Raw genomic sequence first — 24,152 nt, forward strand, 5'->3', positions numbered from 1 at the left:
CAACCCTGGTCTCTGCTTCTCTCTCCAACCCTGGTCTCTGCTTCTCTCTCCAACCCTGGTCTCTCCTCTCTCCAACCCTGTTCTCTCCTCTCTCCAACCCTGGTCTCTCCTTCTCTCTCCAACCCTGGTCTCTCCTCTCTCCAACCCTGGTCTCTCCTATCTCCAACCCTGGTCTCTCCTTCTCCAACCCTGGTCTCTGCTTCTCTCTCCAACCGTGGTCTCTGCTTCTCTCTCCAACCCTGGTCTCTCCTCTCTCCAGCCCTGGTCTCTCCTCTCTCCAACCCTGTTCTCTCTTCTATCGCAAACCCAGGTCTTGGAACATTCATTACCTACTCTGAGGTTGGGGTTTGCGTAAACTCAGTTGAACATAATCAGCACGTTACTGTCTGAGACTCCACTCGGAGCAACAAGTCGGAGCCTCCCGGTGATTCACTGGAGGGTCCCTCCCTCCTTCCCTCTCTCTTTCTTTCTTTCTTTCACACACACACACCCCATGCATACACTCATGCCACACACACTCACACACTCGTAACACACACTGGGTTGATTTCAGCATGGAGAAATGTGCTGACCTGCACTGAACAGAGGCCAAGACCAACAGAACAGCTCTTCTCTCGGAGCTGGGGACTTTCCCCACACAGCCCCAACATGTTTGAACAGTCAGGAAGCTCTGTGTGTGTGTGTGTGTGTTCAGGTGTGTGCGTGCGTTAATGTGAGTGTGTGTGTGTGCACTTGTGTGTGTACACATGCCTTACACATGTACACATGTGTGTGTGTGTTAATCTGTGTGTGTGTTTATGGTTGTGTGCGTGTGTGACTTAGATTCTTTAAGAAACAAAGACCACGATGAGTCTTTGTCTGTGATTGTGTCTGATTCTGATTTATCTAGAAATTAAACACTTATTTTGTCTCTCTCTCTCTCTAACCCTCCTCTCACTCTCTTTTTCTCTTCTCTCTCCTTTTTTTCTCTCTCCCCTTCTTTCGTGACCTCTATCTCACACTTTTCTCTCCCTCACACACACACACACACACACAGAGCTATAACCACCATTACAGACGTTTCTCTGTCAGATATTAACCCAAAGCAGTCTGCACCGAGCGCCGGGACCCACCCTGTCACAGTGTGTGTGTGCTTGTGTTCATTTTGTTTGTGTGTACATGTACAGTATGTGTGTGAGTCCATGTGTGTGTGTGTGTGTGTGTGTGTGTGAACCAGGTCGACTCAGGACACCAAACTACGGAACCAGTGGCAGGCTGGGCGTTCCTCACCTTTGACCTTTTTATAGCCATGATGGTGATAGGTTCCCCTATGACCTCTCACCTCCAGGTGTCAGGAGCCTTTCCAGTGGCTTGTGAAGCTGGTCTCGGACAGCCCTCAGGTCATAGGTCACAGGTCACATGGCACAACCTCACTCTCTGAACTAAAGGATCAACCCAACATACAACTCTCGACCATCATGGCTGTGTGTGTGTGTCCGCGTGTATTCACAAGTGTGTATGTCTGTCTGAGTGTGAGTGTGCACACACACGCACACCACCCTACCACCCGAAGGACCCATGGTACCTACCTTGAGGCAGAGTTCCTTCTTCAGCAGACAGAGAGGGGCGGCAGGGATGGGGCAGGGCAGGGGGGTTGGAGAGGCCAGGCCTCCGGTCCCCCCGCCTCCTCCTGGACCCTCCCCAGCACAGCTGCTCTGCAGCATCTCCTGGACGTGGCTCAGTTCCTGCCTGAGCACCAGCTTCTGATGGAAGCTGAAGGCGGGGTGGTTGGAGGCCATGGTGAAGAGCAGGAGGAACTGCTGCTCCGTCTGCCCGTCGTTCAGCTGCAGCCCGTAGTTACTGATGACGGCGTCGATGTGCGTGAGCGTCCGGAACAGCACCCCGGCCGCCTCGCGGTTGTCGGAGCCGAGCAGAGCCAGGGACACCAGGAGTTTGCTCCTCACCACCTCGTCTGTGACGTTTGTGAGACCAGAGAGGTCGGCGGGGTTGTTGGCTTTGATCTCCGCGTCGCGGAGGGAGTTGTAGTCCTTTCGGGCCAGGTCCTCCAGACAGGAGCCCAGGAAACGCAGCTCGATGGGGACGCAGAGGTCCAGGAGGCCGCAGAGGAACTCCGCTCTCTGAGACGAGCTCAGGACCGAGAACCAGCGGTAAACCTCCTCCTTCTGCACAGAACACCGGTTCTCAACCATTTTCAACAGTCACCGTCAGGTTTAAGCCTAAATCCCTTTGACGTTATTGGTGTTGTGATAGGAGGCCTTTAGGGGAGTTGTGTATAGTTTTAAAAAGTGATTTTGGCATGTACCTTAAAATACAGTAGGAGCACTTGGAACATAGCTGCTCCTCTTGAGTGCCCACCACTTTGTTAACTTTCACCTGAGTCCATAACGGGGATATAGATCTGGCAACAAAGTTTAAACGCGCTGTATAATTTTAAGGATCACTTGAGTGTTTGAGGTTTAGTCTTTGGGTAACTTTAAGTTTAAGCTCTTCCTGTCTTTTTACTCGCAGACCAGCTGCGAGTGATATGTGGCGATTTGTATTTATAGCGCTGTAACCTACGCTTTGGTTTACACAAAAGCATGAGTCGTTGTGTTTACTGTAGTACAACGAGCTTCCGAGCACTCCGTGGCCATCTCTGCTCGTGCATACAGACCTATACGGTCCCCCACGTCAGACGGTTACAGAACGAAGCGTACCGAGTTAACTATAAAGTAGCTTGGAACCAAAAAAAATATCCATAAACTTCGGTAAATAGAAACGCAAACTGTACTTATTCCACGAACGGTGTCGTCTCCCCGTCTCCCCGGTGCAAATAAATCTCTTCGGTTGCAATCCTCATGGCATTCGGGTAGATAGGAGGAAACGTCGGTCAGTAAACAAAACCAGAAACTGTACTTTTGTGGGTTCAACCAAGTCTCAAGTTCAAGTCTTGATGTAAAAAAATATTAATCTAAAACTCTACGCACAAAGCTTACATATGAACTAAAAGTGGACAGTTTTAAGAGTTTGGCACATGCATATTTCATATAGCCTAAGAAAAGGACGATTACAAAAAGTTTTTTTAAGTGCAGTTCCAGTATTCCGCCCCCTTCCCAGGGTCTTGCTACAGTTCTGGAATAGAGAAAAACAGCTGTGAGGAATATTATCCCACTCTGGCAGCAAATCCTGCCCATCATCTAGCATTCCCCCCTTCGATTGGATAAACTTCGTGTCTGTCATTAAAGTTGATGTGGTCATTGGCTGTAAAGATATTTTGCAGGCTGACTTGCCATCTCTCATATGTTCCGTGTCTGAGATGTCGGCTAAGTTCTTACTGTACGTTTTAAAGAGGTAGACACCTCCAGAACAGTTTCCCGTGTGTTCAGACTTTTAATCTTCGTACATTTTACTTTACGTTGATTGTAATCCGAGTTAAACGGCAGACAGAGGAATCGTCTTTCTGACTTGTAATTACTAATAATCATCTCGTGGCATCTATGTGGTGCTGGTGGTGGGGGAGGGTGGGCACTGTGTATACACCTTTGCCTTTGGAGTGAGCCGAAGTCATGCTAGGAGTTTAGTGCCTTACAAATCAGTTAGCACAAGCAAGTGTTTATGAATCCCTGTAACATAAAAGGTCCTTGAACGAATATTGAATCATCTGTCAACACAATAATGAAACTCACATCCATAGCACCATGTTAATTGTGTTATATATTCTTAGTTATAGAACATTGTATTTCCGACAAATGACCGGTAGATGTCATTATCCGTTCACATTGAGTTGTACGTGTAGAGAAGGCTCCTTGTTTGGGTATCAACGCTGAAGTTCGTTCAGCGGTAGTATAACAATTTTTGAGAAGGCCCTCGCGTATTCTTTAAGAACAATAAACTAAATGTGTTGTACCTCTGCATGGTTCATTTCCTTGGTATATACACATATCAAAACATGTTGTTCTCAGCGGAGGCTTCTATTCCAGAAAATCAGTTTTCAGATGTACATAGTTCTAATAGTATTTTGGTAGTCACAGTCAAGGAACAGGGCCCATCACCATCTTCATTATAATCAGTAGCAGCAGCAGTGGTGCACAGTTTGTCCCAAGTGGGCTTCTGTAGGCGTGGCTGCCATGTGGAGGGAGAAGGCAGTGTTTACCTGTGGGGAGGAGCATGTCAGAACAGTCTAATTATAACCAGCTCATCCTGATCCCATCCAGGGTAATTACACACACACACACACACACACACACACATGCAGGCCACACACAAACACACCCTCATACACCACACATCTACGTATTCACAAGCACACTCATACACATCTACACGTACACAAGCACACACATTGATACATATAGAAGCAGTGTGAAAGCATGTGTGCGAGTGTGTCTGTGTGTGGGTCGCAGGAGGGCAAAGGTCAGCGGTATTCTTCAGGTGGAGGTAAAACACTCTGGCACACCACCACCGGACACTTCACACAGGAAGCGGATTCAACATGATCGCTCACCTGTGTGTGAACACGCATATTTACGGTAATATGAGCTGTTGTTCTCTCACATCCCGTTGTCACTTGTTGAGCCCCATCTGAAGGATCTTGAAGCTTTCGACTGATTGATTAGTAGAATGTGTTGTACTGTAAATCAATCTGACAACGTTCAAAGGACCGATATCCTGGACTTGTGAGACTGCAGAGAGACAGAGAGAGAGAGAGACAGAAGGAGAGGAAAAGAGGGAGGAGAGAGAGAAAGAAAGAGAGGAGATGAGAGAGAGAGGGGTACAGGCTAGCAGTGCTGCAGTCCCTGTCTCTTTAAAAGCAGGAGGGGGAGGGGTTGCTGGCTGCATTGAAACAGTCCTCCACTAATGAGCAGATTTGAGAGAGAGAGAGAGAGAGAGAGAGAGAGAGAGAGAGAGAGAGAGAGAGAGAGAGAGAGAGAGAGACGACTATAAGGAGATATGGAGGAAATAAGGCAACAGCCCATGACAGCGATGACACGAAAATGAAGAGCGTAACACGCTGAGACGAGCAGAAAGAGAGGCAATAAAGGTGGATTTATTTTCTACGGACAAGAAAACAAGATAACAACCAACCCAGATAAACCACTTAGGATCAGGGATAAAACAGACCCCTGACAGTGAAGAGATAGAGAGAGCGAGGGAGCGTGCTCGAGAGATAGAGAGAGAGAGAGAGAGAGAGAGAGAGAGAGAGGGAGAGAGAGAGAGAGAGAGAGAGAGAGAAAGAGAGAGAGAGAGGAAGCGAATACAGCAGAGGTAAATTAATCAGTTCAGTTGTTTATGTCCGTGCTGTACGTACGCACTTGCTGTGGCTGAGCTTGTGTGTGTCCGCGCTGCGTGTCGGAGGAGAGACTGCTGTGCCGCTCACTGGGAGCAGAGGACGAGATAAGCGCAGCAGAATCTCCATCTCTCCTGGGCAGCCTTCAGAGCGGCAGGGCCATGCTGGCAGAGCAGAGGGGGAAGCAGCTGTGCACTCAGACACCCAGCTTGATGGAGCGCTGAGGCTGGGGAAGCCGACAGCCTGTCTGGTCCACCAACGCCGGGAACCAGGGTTCCTCTGTGGAACCTTCTGGTCTTCCCCAGCCCAGGGGGAACGACGAGGCCCACAGCACCGGAGAGGAGGAGGTGCCGGCAGGTGGCTGCACCCGGGGGAGAGCCTCCTGTCTGGATCCACGGGGAGGAGGAGGAGGAGGAGGAGGAGGAGGGGGAGCTGAACCTGAAGTCTAGAGGAGGTGGGGGGTCTGCTTGTTGCTGTGTGAGTTGGCAGAGAGGACCCATGGCGCAGGGTAGTGTGCTGCTGGCTGGCTGCGGAGGCCGGGGACAGTGGGACTGCTAACCTGCTCCAACACACGGAGAGGATGGTCTGAGGAGGCTGCCTCTGGCCCTGTCTGGCCTCTCTCAAGACTCTGGACTATCTTGGGGAGGCTACTTAACTTGTTACCCCTTCCCCCCCCCCCCCTCCTCCCTTTTTATTTATTTTCTTTCAGTTTTTTGGGGTTGTTGTTGTCGCCGCAGAGTAGGGGAAGACTTGTTTTGTTTTGGGGGTAACCTCTTCTCCAGTGCCCCCCTCCCTTCACACCATCCCTCCTCCGTCCTCCCCATCAGGCCTCCGCTCCAGCCCCTCAGAGCTGCCTCCATCACTCCCTTCACGCTGTTTCTCCATCCTTTTCCTTTCCTTTTTTCTTTTTTCTTTTCGAGGTTTGGGGGATTTGCCAAAACCTATTTCATGCATGTCCACTGGGGGCAGGTTCAACTTTGATGATGGGGGGTCATACTGCGGAGGGTGGGAGGAGGGCAAGGCCCATGGACACGGGATCTGTACCGGGCCCAAGGGCCAGGGAGAGTACTCTGGATCCTGGAGCCACGGCTTCGAGGTGGTGGGCATCTACACCTGGCCCAGCGGCAACACCTACCAGGGTACCTGGGCCCAGGGCAAGAGGCACGGCGTGGGGGTGGAAAACAAGGGCAAGTGGGTGTACAAGGGGGAGTGGACACACGGCTTCAAGGGTCGATACGGCCTCCGAGAGAGCACGGGCACCAGCGGGAAGTATGAGGGGACCTGGAACAACGGCCTGCAGGACGGATACGGCACAGAGACCTACTCTGATGGAGGTACGGTACACCTGGTTATGCTTGGTTAGACCTGGATAGACTTGGATAGACCTGGTTATGCTTGGTTAGACCTGGTTATTCTTGGTTAGACCTGGATAGACTTAGATAGACCTGGTTATGCTTGGTTAGACCTGGATAGACTTGGATAGACCTGGTTATGCTTGGTTAGACCTGGTTATTCTTGGTTAGACCTGGATAGACTTAGATAGACCTGGTTATGCTTGGTTAGACCTGGATAGACTTGGATAGACCTGGTTATTCTTGGTTAGACTTGGATAGACTTGGATAGACCTGGATAGACTTGGTTAGACCTGGTTATGCTTGGTTAGACCTGGTTATGCTTGGTTAGACCTGGTTATGCTTGGTTAGACCTGGATAGACTTGGATAGACCTGGTTATTCTTGGTTAGACCTGGATAGACTTGGATAGACCTGGTTATGCTTGGTTAGACCTGGATAGACTTGGTTAGACCTGGATAGACTTGGATAGACCTGGATAGACTTGGTTAGACCTGGATAGACCCTGTTAGACCTGGTTATGCTTGGTTAGACCTGGATAGACTTGGATAGACCTGGTTATGCTTGGTTAGACCTGGATAGACTTGGATAGACCTGGATAGACTTGGTTAGACCTGGATAGACTTGGTTAGACCTGGATAGACCCTGTTAGACCTGGTTATGCTTGGTTAGACCTGGATAGACTTGGTTAGACCTGGTTATGCTTGGTTAGACCTGGATAGACTTGGTTAGACCTGGATAGACCCTGTTAGACCTGGTTATGCTTGGTTAGACCTGGATAGACTTGGTTAGACCTGGTTATGCTTGGTTAGACCTGGATAGACTTGGTTAGACCTGGATAGACCCTGTTAGACCTGGTTATGCTTGGTTAGACCTGGATAGACTTGGATAGACCTGGTTATGCTTGGTTAGACCTGGATAGACTTGGATAGACCTGGATAGACTTGGTTAGACCTGGATAGACTTGGTTAGACCTGGATAGACCCTGTTAGACCTGGTTATGCTTGGTTAGACCTGGATAGACTTGGTTAGACCTGGTTATGCTTGGTTAGACCTGGATAGACTTGGTTAGACCTGGATAGACTTGGATAGACCTGGTTATGCTTGGTTAGACCTGGATAGACTTGGTTAGACCTGGATAGACTTGGATAGACCTGGATAGACTTGGTTAGACCTGGATAGACTTGGATAGACCTGGATAGACTTGGTTAGACCTGGTTATGCTTGGTTAGACCTGGATAGACTTGGTTAGACCTGGATAGACTTGGTTAGACCTGGTTAGACTTGGTTAGACCTGGTTAGACTTGGTTAGACCTGGATAGACTTGGTTAGACCTGGTTAGACTTGGTTAGACTTGGTTAGAGCCTGGTTAGAGCCTGGTTAGACCCACTCTGATGCAGGTGCGATAGACCTGGTACGACCTGGTTAGAACCTGTCAGACCTGATTATAATGTTGTTCGACCTGGTCAAACCTGGTCAGAGCAGGTTAAACTCAGCTTGAATGTCCTCTGAGGCCTCTGAGATCCAAGATGTGGAACAGAGAGAGGTCTTCCTGGTATAATGTCAGATGCTTGGAGCTCGGGGTTCTTTGAGGACAAGCGTTTTACTAGAGAAACCTCCTCTCCCAAACCACTTTGACTGCTATTGTTCACTCTGTCTCTCTCTCTCTCTTTCTATTGTGCTCCTTTTTCCTCTCTCTCTTTATCTCTCTTTATCTCTCTTTATCTCTTTTTCTCTCCTGTTCACTCTCTGCTGCTCTCTCTGTTTCTTTCCTGCTCTCTCTCTCTCTCTCTCTCTCTCTCTCTCTCTCTCTCTCTCTCTCTCTCTCTCTCTCTCTCTCTCTGCTCTTCTCTCTGTTGTGTATCTCAGCCCATCGATCATTAGTGTTGGCAGGCATTTTATCCTGCCTCAGCCCCACACTCAGTCCCAGCTTCAGAACCACTCTTAAACCCATCTTCAACCTCAGCCCCAGCCTCAAATGCCAGCCTCACCCCAGCCTCACCCCAGCCCCAACCTCAACCCCAGCCTCAACCCTAGCCCCAGCCCCAGCCTCACCCCCAGCCCTAGCCTCACCCCCAGCCCTCAGCCCCAGCCTTACCCCCAGCCTCACCCCCAGCCCCAGCCCTCAGCCCCAGCCTTACCCCCAGCCTCATTTCTAGCCTCACCCCCAGCCCTAGCCCCAGCCTTAACCCTAGCCACAGCCCAGCTCTTTGCCCAGCTCCTTGCCCCAGCTCTCTCTCCAGCTGCAGTAAAAGATATATTTGGAGGCCCTAAATTAAGGCCATCCGGACTCTGCAGGCCCACGCAGAGAGAGAGAGAGAGAGAGATAGAGAGAGAGAGGAAGGGAGAGAGAGAGAGAGAGAGATACCAGGTCACCTGCAGAGGGAAGCCCTAGTAGGGAACATTGGGTTGTTCCCTACCAGACAGAATAGACACCTAGTCCCCCTAGACCAAGTACTGAGGATAGGACATCTATAAGTCACTCTGGAGCGCACACACACACACAAACACACACCCACACACACACATGCACCCTCACCCCCCCCCCTACACACACACACACTCTGAAACATACACACATGGACATACACACGTACATGTATGCGTGTCGTCTGTTACTTTGAATACAAGTGAGCTTCGCCATTCAATGTGTGTTCTATCTAATCTTTGGCTGTGGTGTACGAGGTGTCCTGAGGAAAGTTTGCTCTGTGACCGTGTGATTGGCCATATGTGAGGAAGTGAGCCAAGAAGGGTCTTAGCAATAGGGTGAGTTCATGGAGGAGAGATGTGTGTGAATGCAAGTACTCAAATACATGACACAGTCAGATACACTTGGATGTGGTAGAGCATGGGGATGGGTATATCTCAGTGGTAGAGCATAGGGATGGGTGTATCACAGAGGTAGAACATGGGATGGGTATATCTCAGTGGTAGAGCATAGGGATGGGTGTATCTCAGAGGTAGAACATGGGGATGGGTATATCTCAGTGGTAGAGCATGGGATGGGTATTATTCAGTGGTAGAGCATTTGACTGCAAGTCAAGAGATTGCAGATTCATCCCCCCCCCCCCCACACTGCTGTTAGATGAATAAATGTAGTAATGTACACATACACAACAGTTTAGAAAGTTTAGAGTAAAAGGAAGGGTTTTGAACTGTTACTTCAGGCTCTCAGGAGTGTTTTGCGGTTTTCAAACACATCACAATCCACTATCTCCTCTCTGCACCACCTCAATGATGTCTGGGAGGTTTAAGAATGGGAGGATGATCGATCTCCTCCTTCTCTCCTTCTCTCTGTCACTGTGTTCTCTCCTCTCACCCTCTCGTTCTCCGATGGTTGTTTGCGATTCACTCCTTGGCTCCCTGGTTGCCGTGGCACCCTGGTTGCCGTGAGCTCCGCTGCTCTGCAGCATCCTGGCTGAGGAGCCTCCCCATGCAGAGGGGGTTGCCGTGGCAACGCTCGCAGACTTGCGGCAGGTCAGTGTGTCACCAGGGACTCAGGGCTCCTGCCGCCTCTGATTGGCCGGCTGTTCCTGCTAATGGTGTTTACTTAGCCGGGCTCTAATCTAGCCGCTTAATCAGATGCACAGTGCAGAATGGGAGAGGGGGAGAGAGGGAAGGAGAGAGAGGGAGAGAAAGGGAGAGAAGAAAGTAGAGAGAGGGAGACAGGGAAGGAGAGAGAGAGAAAGGGAGAGAAACTTAGAGAGAACAGCAGAAAGATAACAGAGAGAGAGAGAGGGGAGGATAAAGAGAAATCTCAGTATTACTATACTATAGCCAACAGGTGAGGGCCATGGAAAAAGCTGGTGAGATAGAGAACCCTCAGGGTTACTATACTATCCGTACAACAGAAGAGATACATATAAGGACATACTGAGACAGATGTATAGATAGATAGATACTGTTGCAGTCACAAATAGACTAGTATAGACTAGTTTTCAGACAGTGGGATGTCGAGTACAGACTAGTATACACACTGAGGGATAGTTTACAGACTAGTATACACACTGAGGGGTAGTTTACAGACTAGTATACACACTGAGGGGTAGTTTACAGACTAGTACACACTCTGAGGGGTAGTTTACAGACTAGTATACACACTGAGGGGTAGTTTACAGACTAGTACACACACTGAGGGGTAGTTTACAGACTAGTATACACACTGAGGGGTAGTTTACAGACTAGTATACACACTGAGGGGTAGTTTACAGACTAGTAAACACACTGAGGGGTAGTTTACAGACTAGTATACACACTGCTCAGGATGTGGGTCTGTCAGGTCTGTCAAGCCCCAGCCCAGGTCTGATGTGTGCATCATTATGGAAAGGATGAATGCTTGAACATGGACCAGGGTTGGTGGGATTTATTGTAACCTTGTTGAAGGCTATGAAGTTTTTATAGGAAGCCTAATGTATATTCAACCTGCAAAGTTTGAGCCAGACAATTATGTGAGTCCTAGAACGTTTTATAATGCAAAATACTATCAAAAAATATGTCAAAGACTCATTGGTAAATCGTTGCATCTTTGAAAAAAAGTCTAAACAAAAAATCCCTGAACCGGATAACATCCGTACTCGGTTTAAGCTTATACCGAGAGATTTAGCTTTTACTGTAATAGCAGATCGCTTCTAATGTTGATATTCCTACGGTTTGGTTTGGTCAGAAACGGAGCTCGCGACAGTAAAAACAGCTATACGGCACCGTGTCCAACAAACGCTCGTGCTTACTTGTTACAGCTACAGGGGGAGAGAGAGGAGAGAGAGAGAGAGAGAGAGAGAGAGGAGGAGAGAGAGAGAGAGAGAGAGAGAGAGAGAGAGACGAGAGAGAGAGAGAGAGAGAGAGAGAGAGAGGAGAGAGAGAGAGAGAGAGAGAGAGAGAGAGAGAGAGAGAGAGAGAGAGAGAGAAAGAGAGAGAGAGAACTCTCACACAAAACAATGCTGCATTGAGCGAAATCATCGAGTTATTTCATATTCTCTCAGACACGTGCAGTCGCTTATACGCATACACACAAACACCCGGTCTCCAACGTGTGCCCCAAAAGGGCTGAGTTTGTGAAATATATGAATTGTTCAATAAACACTAGTCAATAAAAGCCAATAAAAAAAGTTATAGTAAGCCTGGCCTTTATACACGCAACATGCCATTTGATTACAGGTTAATAATGGCTGAAACCAGTCTTGATGGAGGGAATTAAACCTATATAACTACACACGGACCGCGTTTAAACCTAGAAACGGCATGTTGCCAAAGAAACGATTATGAATTTAGCCCGGGGGATGGCGCATGATTAAATCAGGGTGCTCTGTGTGTGATGTTTCCGCGTCTTTGATCTTTCCGCGTTAACTATTTCCGTACTGCTCCCCATTTCGCTTCACGCGCAACGCACTTGTCAGGCCTCCGGCGGGAAGACAGAAAAAAACTCCGGGTAAAATCGTTGGGACATAGCCTATGAGTCGCACAGCCCATAGAAAACCAATAGGATATGTAAATGACCTACTGGGTGGGCTTCTATGGGCTGGTCGGCTAGGAGACCACGACACTGAGTCTACTGATGCACAAGCAAGGTTTTCTATAGTAGGCCTACACAGCTCCGTGTGACAGCTATTACACCTGTCACACGATTGTAGGTATGTTGGTCTATAACCGTCAAATATAGGCTACAACATGAAACACCTGGTTTGTCTTTGGTTGAGTTAGGATTGTGGTGGTCATTTGAATTTCTTTTCTTTTGAGGCCTTTAGAAAACCGTGACTTGTTTTAGATTTTTTATAGCAATTAGGCCAAGGTTATGAGATTCTGTAAATGCGGATAGCACTGCAGGTTAATTGACTGATTAGCACAAACTTGACGAGATTACGGTTTGTAGCACGCCCGGTTTAACCAATACAGCAGTTTTGAGTGGGCGTGAAGATAGGCGACATACTGCATCCGGTTGTAGGATCACAGGATCGGCTACACACCAAACACAAGCACGTTTCGGCTTCAGTACCCGGCGGAGAGCTCCAGAGGTCGATCTGAGTGAATGCACGTGTCGCAGAGCGTCTACAAAACATTTCTGACGTAGCCAGTGCTTAAATTTGTAAAGATTTGGCTGACGATTGGACTATTTTGTTATATGTTATATTGGTTAGACTGACTTTTCATTGTGACAAGTGTTTAATCTGAAGCAGGTAGGCCTTATGTTGCAACAAACCTGTGTGTTCTGTATATTATTCCTTTTGGAAAGCCATATTTGTCAAAACATGAAATTTAGCGATCGAAAGGTTGGAAACTCTTTTCTTATGCGTGAAAAAAAAGTTTGAATTTTTTTTAAGTTTCGAAAATATAGGATAAAACAAAGATGACAAACATGGTCACATGGTCATCTCTTGCATGATAAATATCTTATAATTCCTACTGGCACCTCTACAAGTGTGTATTCATTTATGTATGTCTGTGTGTGTGCATGTGTGTGTATTTGTGTGTGTACAGTATATGTGCGTACGTTCCAGGTTGGGCCGGTGGGGGAGGAAGTGACACGGATGGAGATACAGAGAAAGCAGATAGTGTCCATATATGGTCGTGTGTGTCCAGCATGTTCTAGAACGCCTGCACCGATGAATCACCAAGCTGGAAGTTACATCACAGGGCTGGCACAGTCACTGGTAACATGGCAAGGACAGAATATGGATTAGACAGACTCACACTGTACACATACGCAACGCTTAGATTCATCCATGCGTTGCACAAGTTTGTGCGTTTGTGCGTGTGTTTGTGTTCATGTGAACTGTTTGTGTGTGAGTGTGTGTGTGTGTGTGGAGTAGTGAATTGTCCTAGATTTCAGCACCATGGAGAGAGAACAGGCGGTCGGTCAGAGAGCTGATGTGTAGATAGAGAGTTAGGGAGCCAGATAAACACCAGGTTAAATACAGAGGTGTGTAGTTTCCTGCCTTTTATAGTAATGTGTGTTGGTGCATGTGTGTGTGTTCATGTGTGTGTAGGTGCTTGTGTGGTTGTGTGTATGTGCTTGTGTGTATACGTGTGTGTGTGTGTTTGTGAAAGCACCCTTCTTGTGTGCTGAGTTGTGAGTCAAGTCACAAAGGGACTTACAAGTGTTACATGAGACAGCTCCTCCCTTAATTGTTCTCTCCCTCCCTCGGTCTCCCTCTCTCTCTGTCTCTCTCTCTCTCTCTCTCTCTCTCTCTCTCTCTCTCTCTCTCTCTCTCTCTTTCTCCCTCCCTCCCTCCCTCTTTCTCTCTCTCTCTCCATCTCTCCCCCCCCTCTCTGTTTTGCCAAATCAACAATAAAATAATAATTTTTAGTAAACATTTAGCTAAATATTCAACATTGAGAAAAAGTCATAATACTGACGATAATGTATACTGTACAAAAGTATAAGGCACCCAAGATTTTTTACATTATACTTTTTTTTGGATACGTGCAATGTTAGGAACATAAAAATGTTATTATTTGTGCTTAGGACTTAGCACAATACTATATACACATCCTGTATATAATATATGTATATATGTATATTTATATAATGAAAACATGTAGCGATTGAGAGAGGGAGACATATACACATGTATCTCTCTCTCAATCTCTCCCTTTCTCCCTCCCTCTCTCTCTCTGTATCTCTCAATCTCTCTCTCTCTCTCTCTCTCTCTCTCTCTCTCTCTCTCTCTCTTTCTGTTTCTGTCTCTCTCCCTCTCCCTCTCCCTCTCCATCTCAAAGCAAGCCGCAGATCAGATACTTTTTGAAACAGTTCCTTCCCTATAGGAGACGCGAGGACCAGCATGCTAGCTAACTCAAGTCACTGTGAGACAATGGAATGGAAACTTCGACTAGAGGGCAGATTAGTGTGTGTGTTTTTTAAGGAAGCTCTCCTCTGATCTACTCATCTGCTCTGCCCAGCTGTACTTTACTGTACTGTGCTATACTTCCTTTTACTCTACTGTACTGTACTGTTCTCTCTTATACTCTACTGTACTTCACTTCAGTACTGTAGTTCTCCAGCATAGTGGTCTTGGCACAAGTGTCCAGGTGTGTCATTCTTCAGGATGTCAGAACGCGGGGGAGGAATCGTATCCTAGCAACACTGTATCACACCTGTCACTTAGTGTCTAGGCCTGGAGTGATGACACAGCATGACAGCTCCTAGGGACAACATGACAACAGTTAATATAACAACTTCCTGTAACATAGTTTCATCTCCTTTTAATTTCTCCATCCCTCCCTCCTTCCTTCCTTCCCTCTCCTCCCTTCCCCCCCCCCCCCCTCCGACCCCACCCCCACCCCCCATCCGCAGGTACATACCAGGGCCAGTGGGTGGGCGGGATGCGTCATGGATACGGCATACGTCAGAGTGTTCCGTACGGCATGGCGGCTGTCATCCGCTCGCCTCTGCGCACCTCCATAAACTCCCTGCGCTCCGAGCACAGCAACGGCTCCGCCCTGCTGGCCGGACCGCGGGGGCGTGGCCTCCGGGACGGGGGGGGGGCGGGGGTCACGGTGGTGGGAAGCCCCGCCGTGTCGCGCGGCGGCTTCGTCCTGACGGCCCACAGCGAGGCGGAGCTCCTGAAGGGCAAGAAGAAGGGCCTGTTCCGTCGCTCGCTCCTCGTCAGCCTCAAGCTCCGCAAGTCCGAGTCCAAGTCCTCCCTGGCGTCCCAGCGCTCCAAGCAGAGCTCGTTCCGCAGCGAGGCGGGGATGAGCACCGTCAGCTCCGCCGCCTCGGACATCAACTCCACCATCAGCCTGGGGGAGGGCGAGGCCGAGCTGGCCGGCGCCGAGGACGACGTGGACGCCACGGCGACGGAAACGTACGCGGGGGAGTGGAAGAACGACAAGCGGAGCGGCTTCGGGGTGAGCCGGCGGTCCGACGGGCTGCAGTACGCGGGGGAGTGGCTGGGGAACAAACGCCACGGTTATGGATGCACAACGTTCCCCGACGGCACCAAGGAGGAGGGGAAGTACAAGCAGAACATTCTGGTAGGAGGGAAGGGCCCAAACACCCCCCCCCCCCCCCCTCCCCCGTCTGTTAACGGTTCTGAACCTCAGTTGGGTCTAACTCCTCGTGTTTACCGTAGGTGAGCGGCAAGAAGAAAAACCTCATCCCGCTCCGAGCCAGCAAGATCAGGGAGAAGGTCGACCGCTCTGTGGAGGCTGCCGAGAAGGCTGCTGACATCTCCAAGCAGAAGGAAGAGATCGCCCTGTCCAGGTTAGAACAGAGTTCATCCAGAGCAACATAGAGTAGGACTTACTACAGCAGCATGCTGGAGGGTGCTGGGTCCGGACCTGGTCTGTCCAGGATGGAGGGTGCTGGGTCCAGACCTGGTATGTCCAGGATGGAGGGTGTTGGGTCCAGACCTGGTCTGTCCAGGATGGAGGGTGCTGGGTCCAGACCTGGTATGTCCAGGATGGAGGGTGTTGGGTCCAGACCTGGTCTGTCCAGGATGGAGGGTGTTGGGTCCAGACCTAGTCTGTCTAGGATGGAGGGTGTTGAGTCCAGACCTGGTCTGTCCATACTTCTGTCCATACTAGCTGCATACTGCACACTTGTCAAGGTAATATGAAGTGTTCAGTAGGACATGTAGTTGGTGTGTTCAGTGCAGGTATTTCTAAGTGAGAACTGAACCTTCTGGATAATGTGTTGTGCGTTAGTTTGTATGTGTCTGTATATTTACATATACAATTCTACACAAATACACGGTAGGCTACATACATGCATGGTCCCTTCATTCCTGCTAATCTCATCAAACTCTTCTGGCCCTACAAGCTAGAGCTAAGTAGCTAACGTTAAGTAACAAAAAGCCTTCCGCCACAGGGAGAGGGCTGCAGTTTACGCTCAGTGGCTCAATGTGTCACTCCACCCAAACCTGTAGTTTCCTTCAGACAGAGGGCAAGCAGACAGACAGACAGGCAGACAGGCAGACAGGCAAACAACAGTGATCAGAGTTGCAGTAACAAACTGCAGGCATTACCTGGCCCCAGGTGTACAGGGGAGGATTCACACACACACGATGATACTGGATGACACCCTGGATGATAAATTGGAAACAGCCGTGAATCACCTGCTCTACTGAGATGCAAGTTATTACATGCTTATGTGTGTTATCCTGTTAGATGGCGTCTGTCTGTATGTCTGTCTGTCTGTCTGTCTCTCTCTCTCAAGTCTCAATCTCTCTTTCGGTCTCTTTTTGTATCTTTCTGTACATCGATCTTTCTCTGTGAATCTCTTTCTCCCTCTCTCTCTCTCTGTCTGTCTAGCTTTCTCTTTCTAGCTCTCTCTCTCTCTGTCGTTCTGTCTCTTTTTCGAGGAGGTGAGAGGAGTTGAAGGTAGGTGAGAGAGAGGCGAAAGGAGCTGCGATGGGGGTGGAGAGAGGAGGTTAGAGTGACGAAGACTCTGGCTGCTAGAAAGGGGAGGGATGAGGAGAGGTGAGGGGCTGAGAGGAGGGGGTGGGGTAATGAGAGAGGGTAAGGTCAAAAACTTGTCGTATGAGCAAGAGGGTCAAAGTTCAAGGCGCAATGTTATGACGAAGTAGCATGTCCCAGTAGTGTGTAGTGCATACTTTGTAAGGGCAGCTGTAGTACGTACTAAAAGTACAGTATGCGATTTGAGACGCAAGGCGAGCGTACTGACAGACAGGAAGTTGCCTAGTGTAAATGTTACCTTGTTTTAATGGACCAACAAACGACCCCTTCTCTCTCCCTGCCTGCCACCCCATCCATGCCCCTTCTCACCCCCCCCCTCCCCCCCCCCTCCCAGGACGGCTCACGCCGGGGGCAAGGCGGACGCAGCGATGGCAGCGTCAGAGAAGTCCCAGGAAGAGTGTCGCCTCGCCAGGCTCACCGCCAAGGAGTTCTCTCCGTCCTTCCAGCACCGTGGAAACGGTGAGTCCACCTCCTCCCTCCCCTCTCCTCCATCACCTCCCTCACAGCTGCCCACAGCTGCCAAGGGAACTGTCCTCATAGCAACCACCAGCATCAACACAATCCCTGCCCTCAAAGTAGTCTGTGTTTGCTTGTTCATCTACTTTAAAGGAGTCGTAAATGACGTTGTTTTGAAAGCAGAGTTGCTGTTTGGACACTTGAGTTTGTTCACTTGTTTGGTGCCTTAACTAAGGAGGCCAGGATAGCATGTAGGAACATCTGTGTGTGTGTTTGTATGTGTTTGTTTGTGTGTGTGTGTGTTTGCGTGTGTGTGTGAGTCTGGAGAACAGAGTGGATTCTGTACAATGCGTACTCAGGCACCACAGGGCATGTTACCCATGGTGCCTTGCAACATGTGAATGATGGAGGCAGCAACAGGAAGCTGGGGGGAGGTCAACAGTGACCTTTTCTGGGAGCCCACACAATACCATCTGACTGGCACACACACCCACACCCACACATGCACCCCCCCCCTTCACACACACACACATTCACACGCACCCCCACACACATACACACATTATGCATAAACACTAACATATCAACACAGAGGAGCACTCTTGATGACATGTCTCTCGTACTCTCCGGTGTACACCTGACTGGCTGTTTTAATGTCATGACATTCTGGAGCATCCCTGTGACTGGTAACCTAGCTCAGCTACAACAACAAACACCCACTCTGGCTCCCCTCTCCTTGGAGAGAGAGAGAGGGAAGGACAAAAGAAAGGTGATGAAAGAGAGAGACGGATGGTTTTGGAGGGAAGGATGAAGGGCGGGAGAGAGGAGGGGAGACAGTTGGGTAGGGATGGAGGGAGAGAGGGAGGGAGAAAGAAAGAGAGAGAGGAAAGAGTGAGAGGATAGGGAGGTAGAGAGGGGGAACAGTGAGGGGGATGGAGGGAGAGAAGGAGGGAGAAAGAGAGAGAGGAAAGAGTGAGAGGATAGGGAGGTAGAGAGGGAGAACAGTGAGGGGGATGGAGGGAGAGAAGGAGGGAGAAAGAGAGAGAGGAAAGAGTGAGAGGATAGGGAGGTAGAGAGGGGGAACAGTGAGGGGGATGGAGGGAGAGAGGGTATCATTACATTAGCATGATACATGACATCAAAGGGACGAGGTAAGGGTTTTATGTTCCGTGTGTGTGTATGTGTACGTGCATTAGTGTGTGTGTTAATGTGTGTGTGAGAGAAAGCATAGGAGTGGATGTTCTTGAGAAGAATACTTAACTAGCTCTCTCTCCCCTTGTCTGTCCCTCTCATCTCTCTTTCTCTCATGTTGACTTTGTTAAACCTTGAAAAGTAAAAAAACAACGTGTAAATCTCTCACATTTCAACCAACACTATCTGTCTGACATGTGTCCTTCTGTCTATCCGTCCGTCTGTCCGTCTGTCTGACACCTGTTTGTCTGTCTGTCTGACACCTGTCTGTCTGTCTGTCTGACACCTGTATGTCTGTCTGGCCAGGAGTGGAGAGCCAGCGGCCCAGGCAGCAGGCGTCCAGTGAGAACGACATGGAGCAGTTCTCCAGCGGCACGGCGGACAGTCCAGACCTCTACATGAAGGGCTCCCCACCGCCCAGCCGAACGTCCAGCCTCAGCCCCCCGCCGCCCCCCTCCCAGCGCACCAAGAGCTCCCGCTTCCTGCGCCAGACCGCCGTGGATGACGACCGGGGGGGAGGAGGAGGAGGAGGGGGGGGAGGGAAGGAGGTGCAGGTGCAGATGGAGGGGTGCCGAGGGGGTGCCCAGGGGGAGTACCTGAGGGCCAACAGCTGCAGCTCCGTGTCCCGCGGGGGAAGCAGGGGCAGTAGCCGCTCCACCACCCCCTCCGTCCAGGACGACGGGCGGGGGAGGGCCGCCAACGGACAGAAGCACGCCTCCTCCAATCACAAGTCACGGGAGCACGGCTCGTCCAATCACAAAGCCCCCCGGGACAGGTGGACGGAGTGCCCGTCTGGGCGCGTGCAGAGAAGAGGGGAGGGCGGGGCCAGACTCATGGAGCAGGATGAGGAGAAGCTGAGTAACTATGAGATGGAGATGAGGCCCCTGCAGCCCATGGACTCCACTACCCACAAGCCCCATGACCAGGTGGAGGAGCGGCCTGGTCACGCTCCCGGGCATGCCAGGGGAGGGGGCCAGTCGCACACGCTGCAGAGACAGAGACATAAGAACCGCGAGCACAGGGAGGGGAGGGAGGGGAGGGAGGGCTCAGAGCCCCGTCCCTCCTCCTCCTCGTCAGCAGGGCTGAAGGTGGACGGGGGTCGAAGGGGGGAGAAGTTGGACAATCACCCCATGCAGAGGGATCTCACTCTCTCTCCCCCACAGAAATCCTCACCCATTGCACTAGAACACCACGACAAGAGTCGGACGCAACTCAAAGCCAGCTCGGTAAGATAAACTCTACTGAGCTCTACTAAACTCTACCCTTCTGAGCTCTACTAAACTCTACCCTACTGAGCTCTACTAAACTCTACCCTACTGAGCTCTACTAAACTCTACCCTACTGAGCTCTACTAAACTCTACCCTACTGAGCTCTTCTAAAATCTCATCTAAAGCCACATCACAAAATAACCACGTCTCAGTTAACAGGTGCTGGGAATTATATTTAGATTTATTTTCTACAATGCAACAATGTCACTCTCAACTACACCTCAATTGCAGTATATATAGCTTATCAATGTATGGTGAGCAAAAATAATAATACCAGAGTATATAACAATATCATTTTGATACTTACTACAATCTAACAATGACGTCTCAATGCCAGTAGTACCTATAGTACAGTGCATCAGAAAGAACATTTCATAAGTGCAACATCAACTACCTGTGAGGGCAGACTCCCACCAAATAGTGTAACAGACGAGGAAGTCTGCAGTACAAGAACTATTCCACATCCAGATATTAAGATGTAAACCAAACTCAGGAATACCACTCAGATAACTACACACTGAGCCACACACACACACACACATACATACACATACATACACACACACACACCCACACACACACACACACATGGCTACTGGTGTCTTACTGTGACACCCACCAGGACTGTGTAATGTTGGATTACAGTGATATCCAGATGGACATGTGGGCATTCTAGATCTCCCACACACACACACTACACACTGATACACACACACACACTGAGACACACACTACACACTGAGACACACACACACACTGAGACACACACACACTACACACTGATACACACACACACACTGAGACACACACACACACTACACACTGAGACACACACACACACTACACACTGATACACACACACATACTGAGACACACACACACACTACACTCTGATACACACACACACTACACACTGAGCCACACACACACACTGAGACACACACACACTACACACTGATACACACACACACACTGAGACACACACACACACTACACACTGAGACACACACACACACACACTGAGACACACACACACACACACTACACACTGATACACACACACACACTGAGACACACACACACACACTACACACTGAGACACACACACACACTACACACTGATACACACACACATACTGAGACACACACACACACTACACTCTGATACACACACACACTACACACTGAGCCACACACACACACACTACACACTGATACACACACACAGCCTAATCTCTCCCCCTTCACACTCCCAGCACCTTAGTAACAGCAGATTGGCAAAGTAGCTCCTTCACAATGCTGCCCCCTCATTGGCCAATCTGCGGTCTGTTGCTAGGGAACAGCTTATGCCTTGCTTCGCTGGTAGCCAATCAGTGGGCGTATGGCAGTGACTGCAAAGAGGGGGAGGGCAGGGGAAAGCAGGAGGAGGGAAGAGGGTGGAGGAAGGTGGAGAGAGAGTGGAGAGAGAGGGAGGAGAGAGAGAGAGAGAGAGAGAGAGAGAGAGAGAGAGAGAGAGAGAGAGAGAGAGAGAGAGAGAGAGAGAGAGAGAGAGAGAGAGACAGAGAGAGAGAGAGAGAGAGAGAGGGAAGAGGGTGGAAAGAGAGGGAGGAGAGGGAGGAGAGAGAGAGAGGAGAGAGAGGGAAGAGGGTGGAAAGAGAGGGAGGAGAGAGAGAGAGGAGAGAGAGAGTGGAGAGAGAGGGAAGAGAGGGAAGAGAGAGGCTGGAGAGAGAGTGTAGAGAGAGGGAAGTGAGAGGCTGGAGAGAGAGAGGCGAGAGAGAGTGGAGAGAGAGGGAAGAGAGAGGGAAGAGAGAGAGTGGAGAGAGAGGGAAGAGAGGGGGAATGTTTTCAACTGCAGAGCCAGAAGTAATGCAGAGGACTTAAGACGGGTTAACAGATAAACACATAGAACTTGACACACACACACACACACAGACAATAGAGGGGGCTCGAGCTGCATATTTCTGTCTGAACCCAACCTGAGTCCAAGAGAGTAAATGAGCCCAACACAAACCCCATTTCATATCCAAACCCCACCTGCGCCAACGGTTCTGCTTATTGATTATGGATATGGTGGTAGCACTTCCATTGAAATGTACTGTTTATATCTCTGCCGTATCACAACTTGGTCATCTTGGTAAATCAACTTACTTTGTAAATATCTGCCAATATTTGTTCCAGTCCACCAAAGGTATTGACCTGTTACAGAATTGTATCTATGTTGGTCTGTTTATCATACATCACTAGGGTTTTGGTGGTAATTTCCTTTATTTTGAGGCTTTTTACAAACAATATATCCTTACATAAAATACTGTTTTTTAGTTGTTAATACAGTAACAGGACCGGAACAACATAGTAATTTCCATCTACAATACTTTCTGACTCTGTTTCCAGTGATTTTGTCATACAGAGTAATTAGCAACATCACAAAAGAATATATTGGTTGTGTCTGTGTTCACATGCAGGTAGCGCTCATTGTCTTAGGGTGTGTGTGTGTGTTTGTATGGGTGTGTATGTGTGTGAACGTGTGTGTGTGTTTGTGTATGTGTGTTTAATCACACTCTCTCTTCTCTCCCCCGCAGGGCGCCAGCTCAATTCTGGTCGTCATGGTGATTTTGCTCAACATTGGAGTCGCTATTTTGTTCATCCACTTTTTTATTTAAAGATTATTGATTATTGATTCAGATTATCTATGCTATCATTGCTGAGTATTATTATGTTTATTATACAGTTTGTGTAAAGAGAGGCTGGATGATGACTTGGATGATGTGAGTACTGTTCACCAGTACAACCTGCAACAGTCAGTTGTCTGCAGTCTGAACTCTCTCAGTTCACCTGTTTTCCATTTTAAAATAATAGTTTATTTAAAAAGGAGACTTGTGTGACTTATAATTTAACTTGAAATTCAAAACATTTTTTCCCCCCTGTATGATCATTTAATTGGTTTAATAGTTTTACTTGTTTTAATAGCTAATTCCGTTCTTTTTTAATTCCTTACTTGCCTTTTCTCTGTGTGATGATATTGCTGATGATTGGGTAGCGAGGAAAGTCAGGTGACTGTGATCACATGATCCGGGGATCATGTGACTGTTATCACATGACTGTGTTTGACAGAAACCCCGACTGCCCAGACACCTGCACTGATCTCAGAGGACAGGTGTAAGAAAGATGGCGTCCGTCACAGCCAGCCAATCAGAGGTGTAGGTCTCGTCTACATCCTGGAGAAGACGCTTACCCAGGAGACAGAGCAGGGCGACCAGGACAGGGTCACAGAGGGGAGCGCAGGTCAAAGGTCAAAGGTGAAGTAGCCTGCAGAAAGCCTCTGGGGAAGGGGATGCTAGTATGTCAGGTCATGTGACTATGATTGGAACCAGAGAAGTGAAACAGCCCCCCCCCCCACCTCCCCACCCTCTTCTGCTTCCTGGACACACCCCTCTCAGTGACATCACTTATACTATGGTATGGCATGTGGTGTGGAGGCGCCATACCATAGTATAAGTCACACACACATTCTCACACATACACATATACACCAACTCAACCATGCCGCACACATACTCACACACATAGACACACACACACATGCACTCACACACACACATTCACATTTATGCATACACACACTAACAGTATGTGCGAATGATATCTCTCTCACACACACTCTTACTACACACTAGACTGACCAGCATGGACATGTCTCTGTGTTCCATGCCTCATGGCCCAGTCACGTGACTCCTGTCATGTGACTTCCAGCTTGTCTTCATCTCTTCCTAAACAGACCACAGAATGTCATGGCAAAATGTCGTACAAAAATATAATTATAGAAATATAATTTAGAGTATGTATATAAAAGAATATGATACACAGATAATTTAAAGTAGATATAATTATTAATAATGTATATAAAACATGTTTAGGGCTACTAGACCAAACACATGGAGATCAGCACTCTGGTCACCATGGTGACAACATCAGGCTGCGTCGCACTCACGCCCGGTAACCGTGGTAACCGCGCTGACCTGTCAGCACATTCAGCTGTCACCATGGCACAGCACCATGGAGACATGGACATTCCGACCAGCTGACTTCCTCGTCGCCTTATTGGCCGGTATCATGTCTTGTTGAACTTTAAAAGAAGAGCCTAACATGACATCCTGTCCGTTCACATTCATCTACCCCCTGCTGAGCCAAGCTCTCTCTCTCCCTTTGTCT

General features: G+C 49.0%; 2 protein-coding genes across 2 annotated transcripts in view; one reads left to right on the plus strand and one right to left on the minus strand.

The window, feature by feature from the left end:
• Nucleotides 1-2,197, minus strand: part of zcchc14 (zinc finger, CCHC domain containing 14) — a 15,395-nt gene extending 13,198 nt beyond the window's left edge. The window contains 1 exon segment of the mRNA XM_067235539.1: nt 1,569-2,197. Coding sequence (XP_067091640.1) covers nt 1,569-2,189 — 621 coding nt within the window. The 5' untranslated portion in view covers nt 2,190-2,197.
• Nucleotides 2,198-6,218: 4,021 nt separating this feature from the next.
• Nucleotides 6,219-22,603, plus strand: jph3b (junctophilin 3b). Its single transcript, XM_067235048.1, has 6 exons — nt 6,219-6,600; nt 14,905-15,584; nt 15,683-15,813; nt 17,362-17,486; nt 18,981-19,900; nt 22,523-22,603. Exons 1-6 carry the CDS (start codon nt 6,219-6,221, stop codon nt 22,601-22,603), a joined length of 2,319 nt encoding a protein of 772 aa, XP_067091149.1.
• The last annotated feature ends 1,549 nt before the right edge of the window (nt 22,604-24,152 follow it).

Source organism: Osmerus mordax, chromosome 4, assembly GCF_038355195.1.
Source record: "Osmerus mordax isolate fOsmMor3 chromosome 4, fOsmMor3.pri, whole genome shotgun sequence".
NCBI classification, from domain to species: domain Eukaryota; kingdom Metazoa; phylum Chordata; class Actinopteri; order Osmeriformes; family Osmeridae; genus Osmerus; species Osmerus mordax.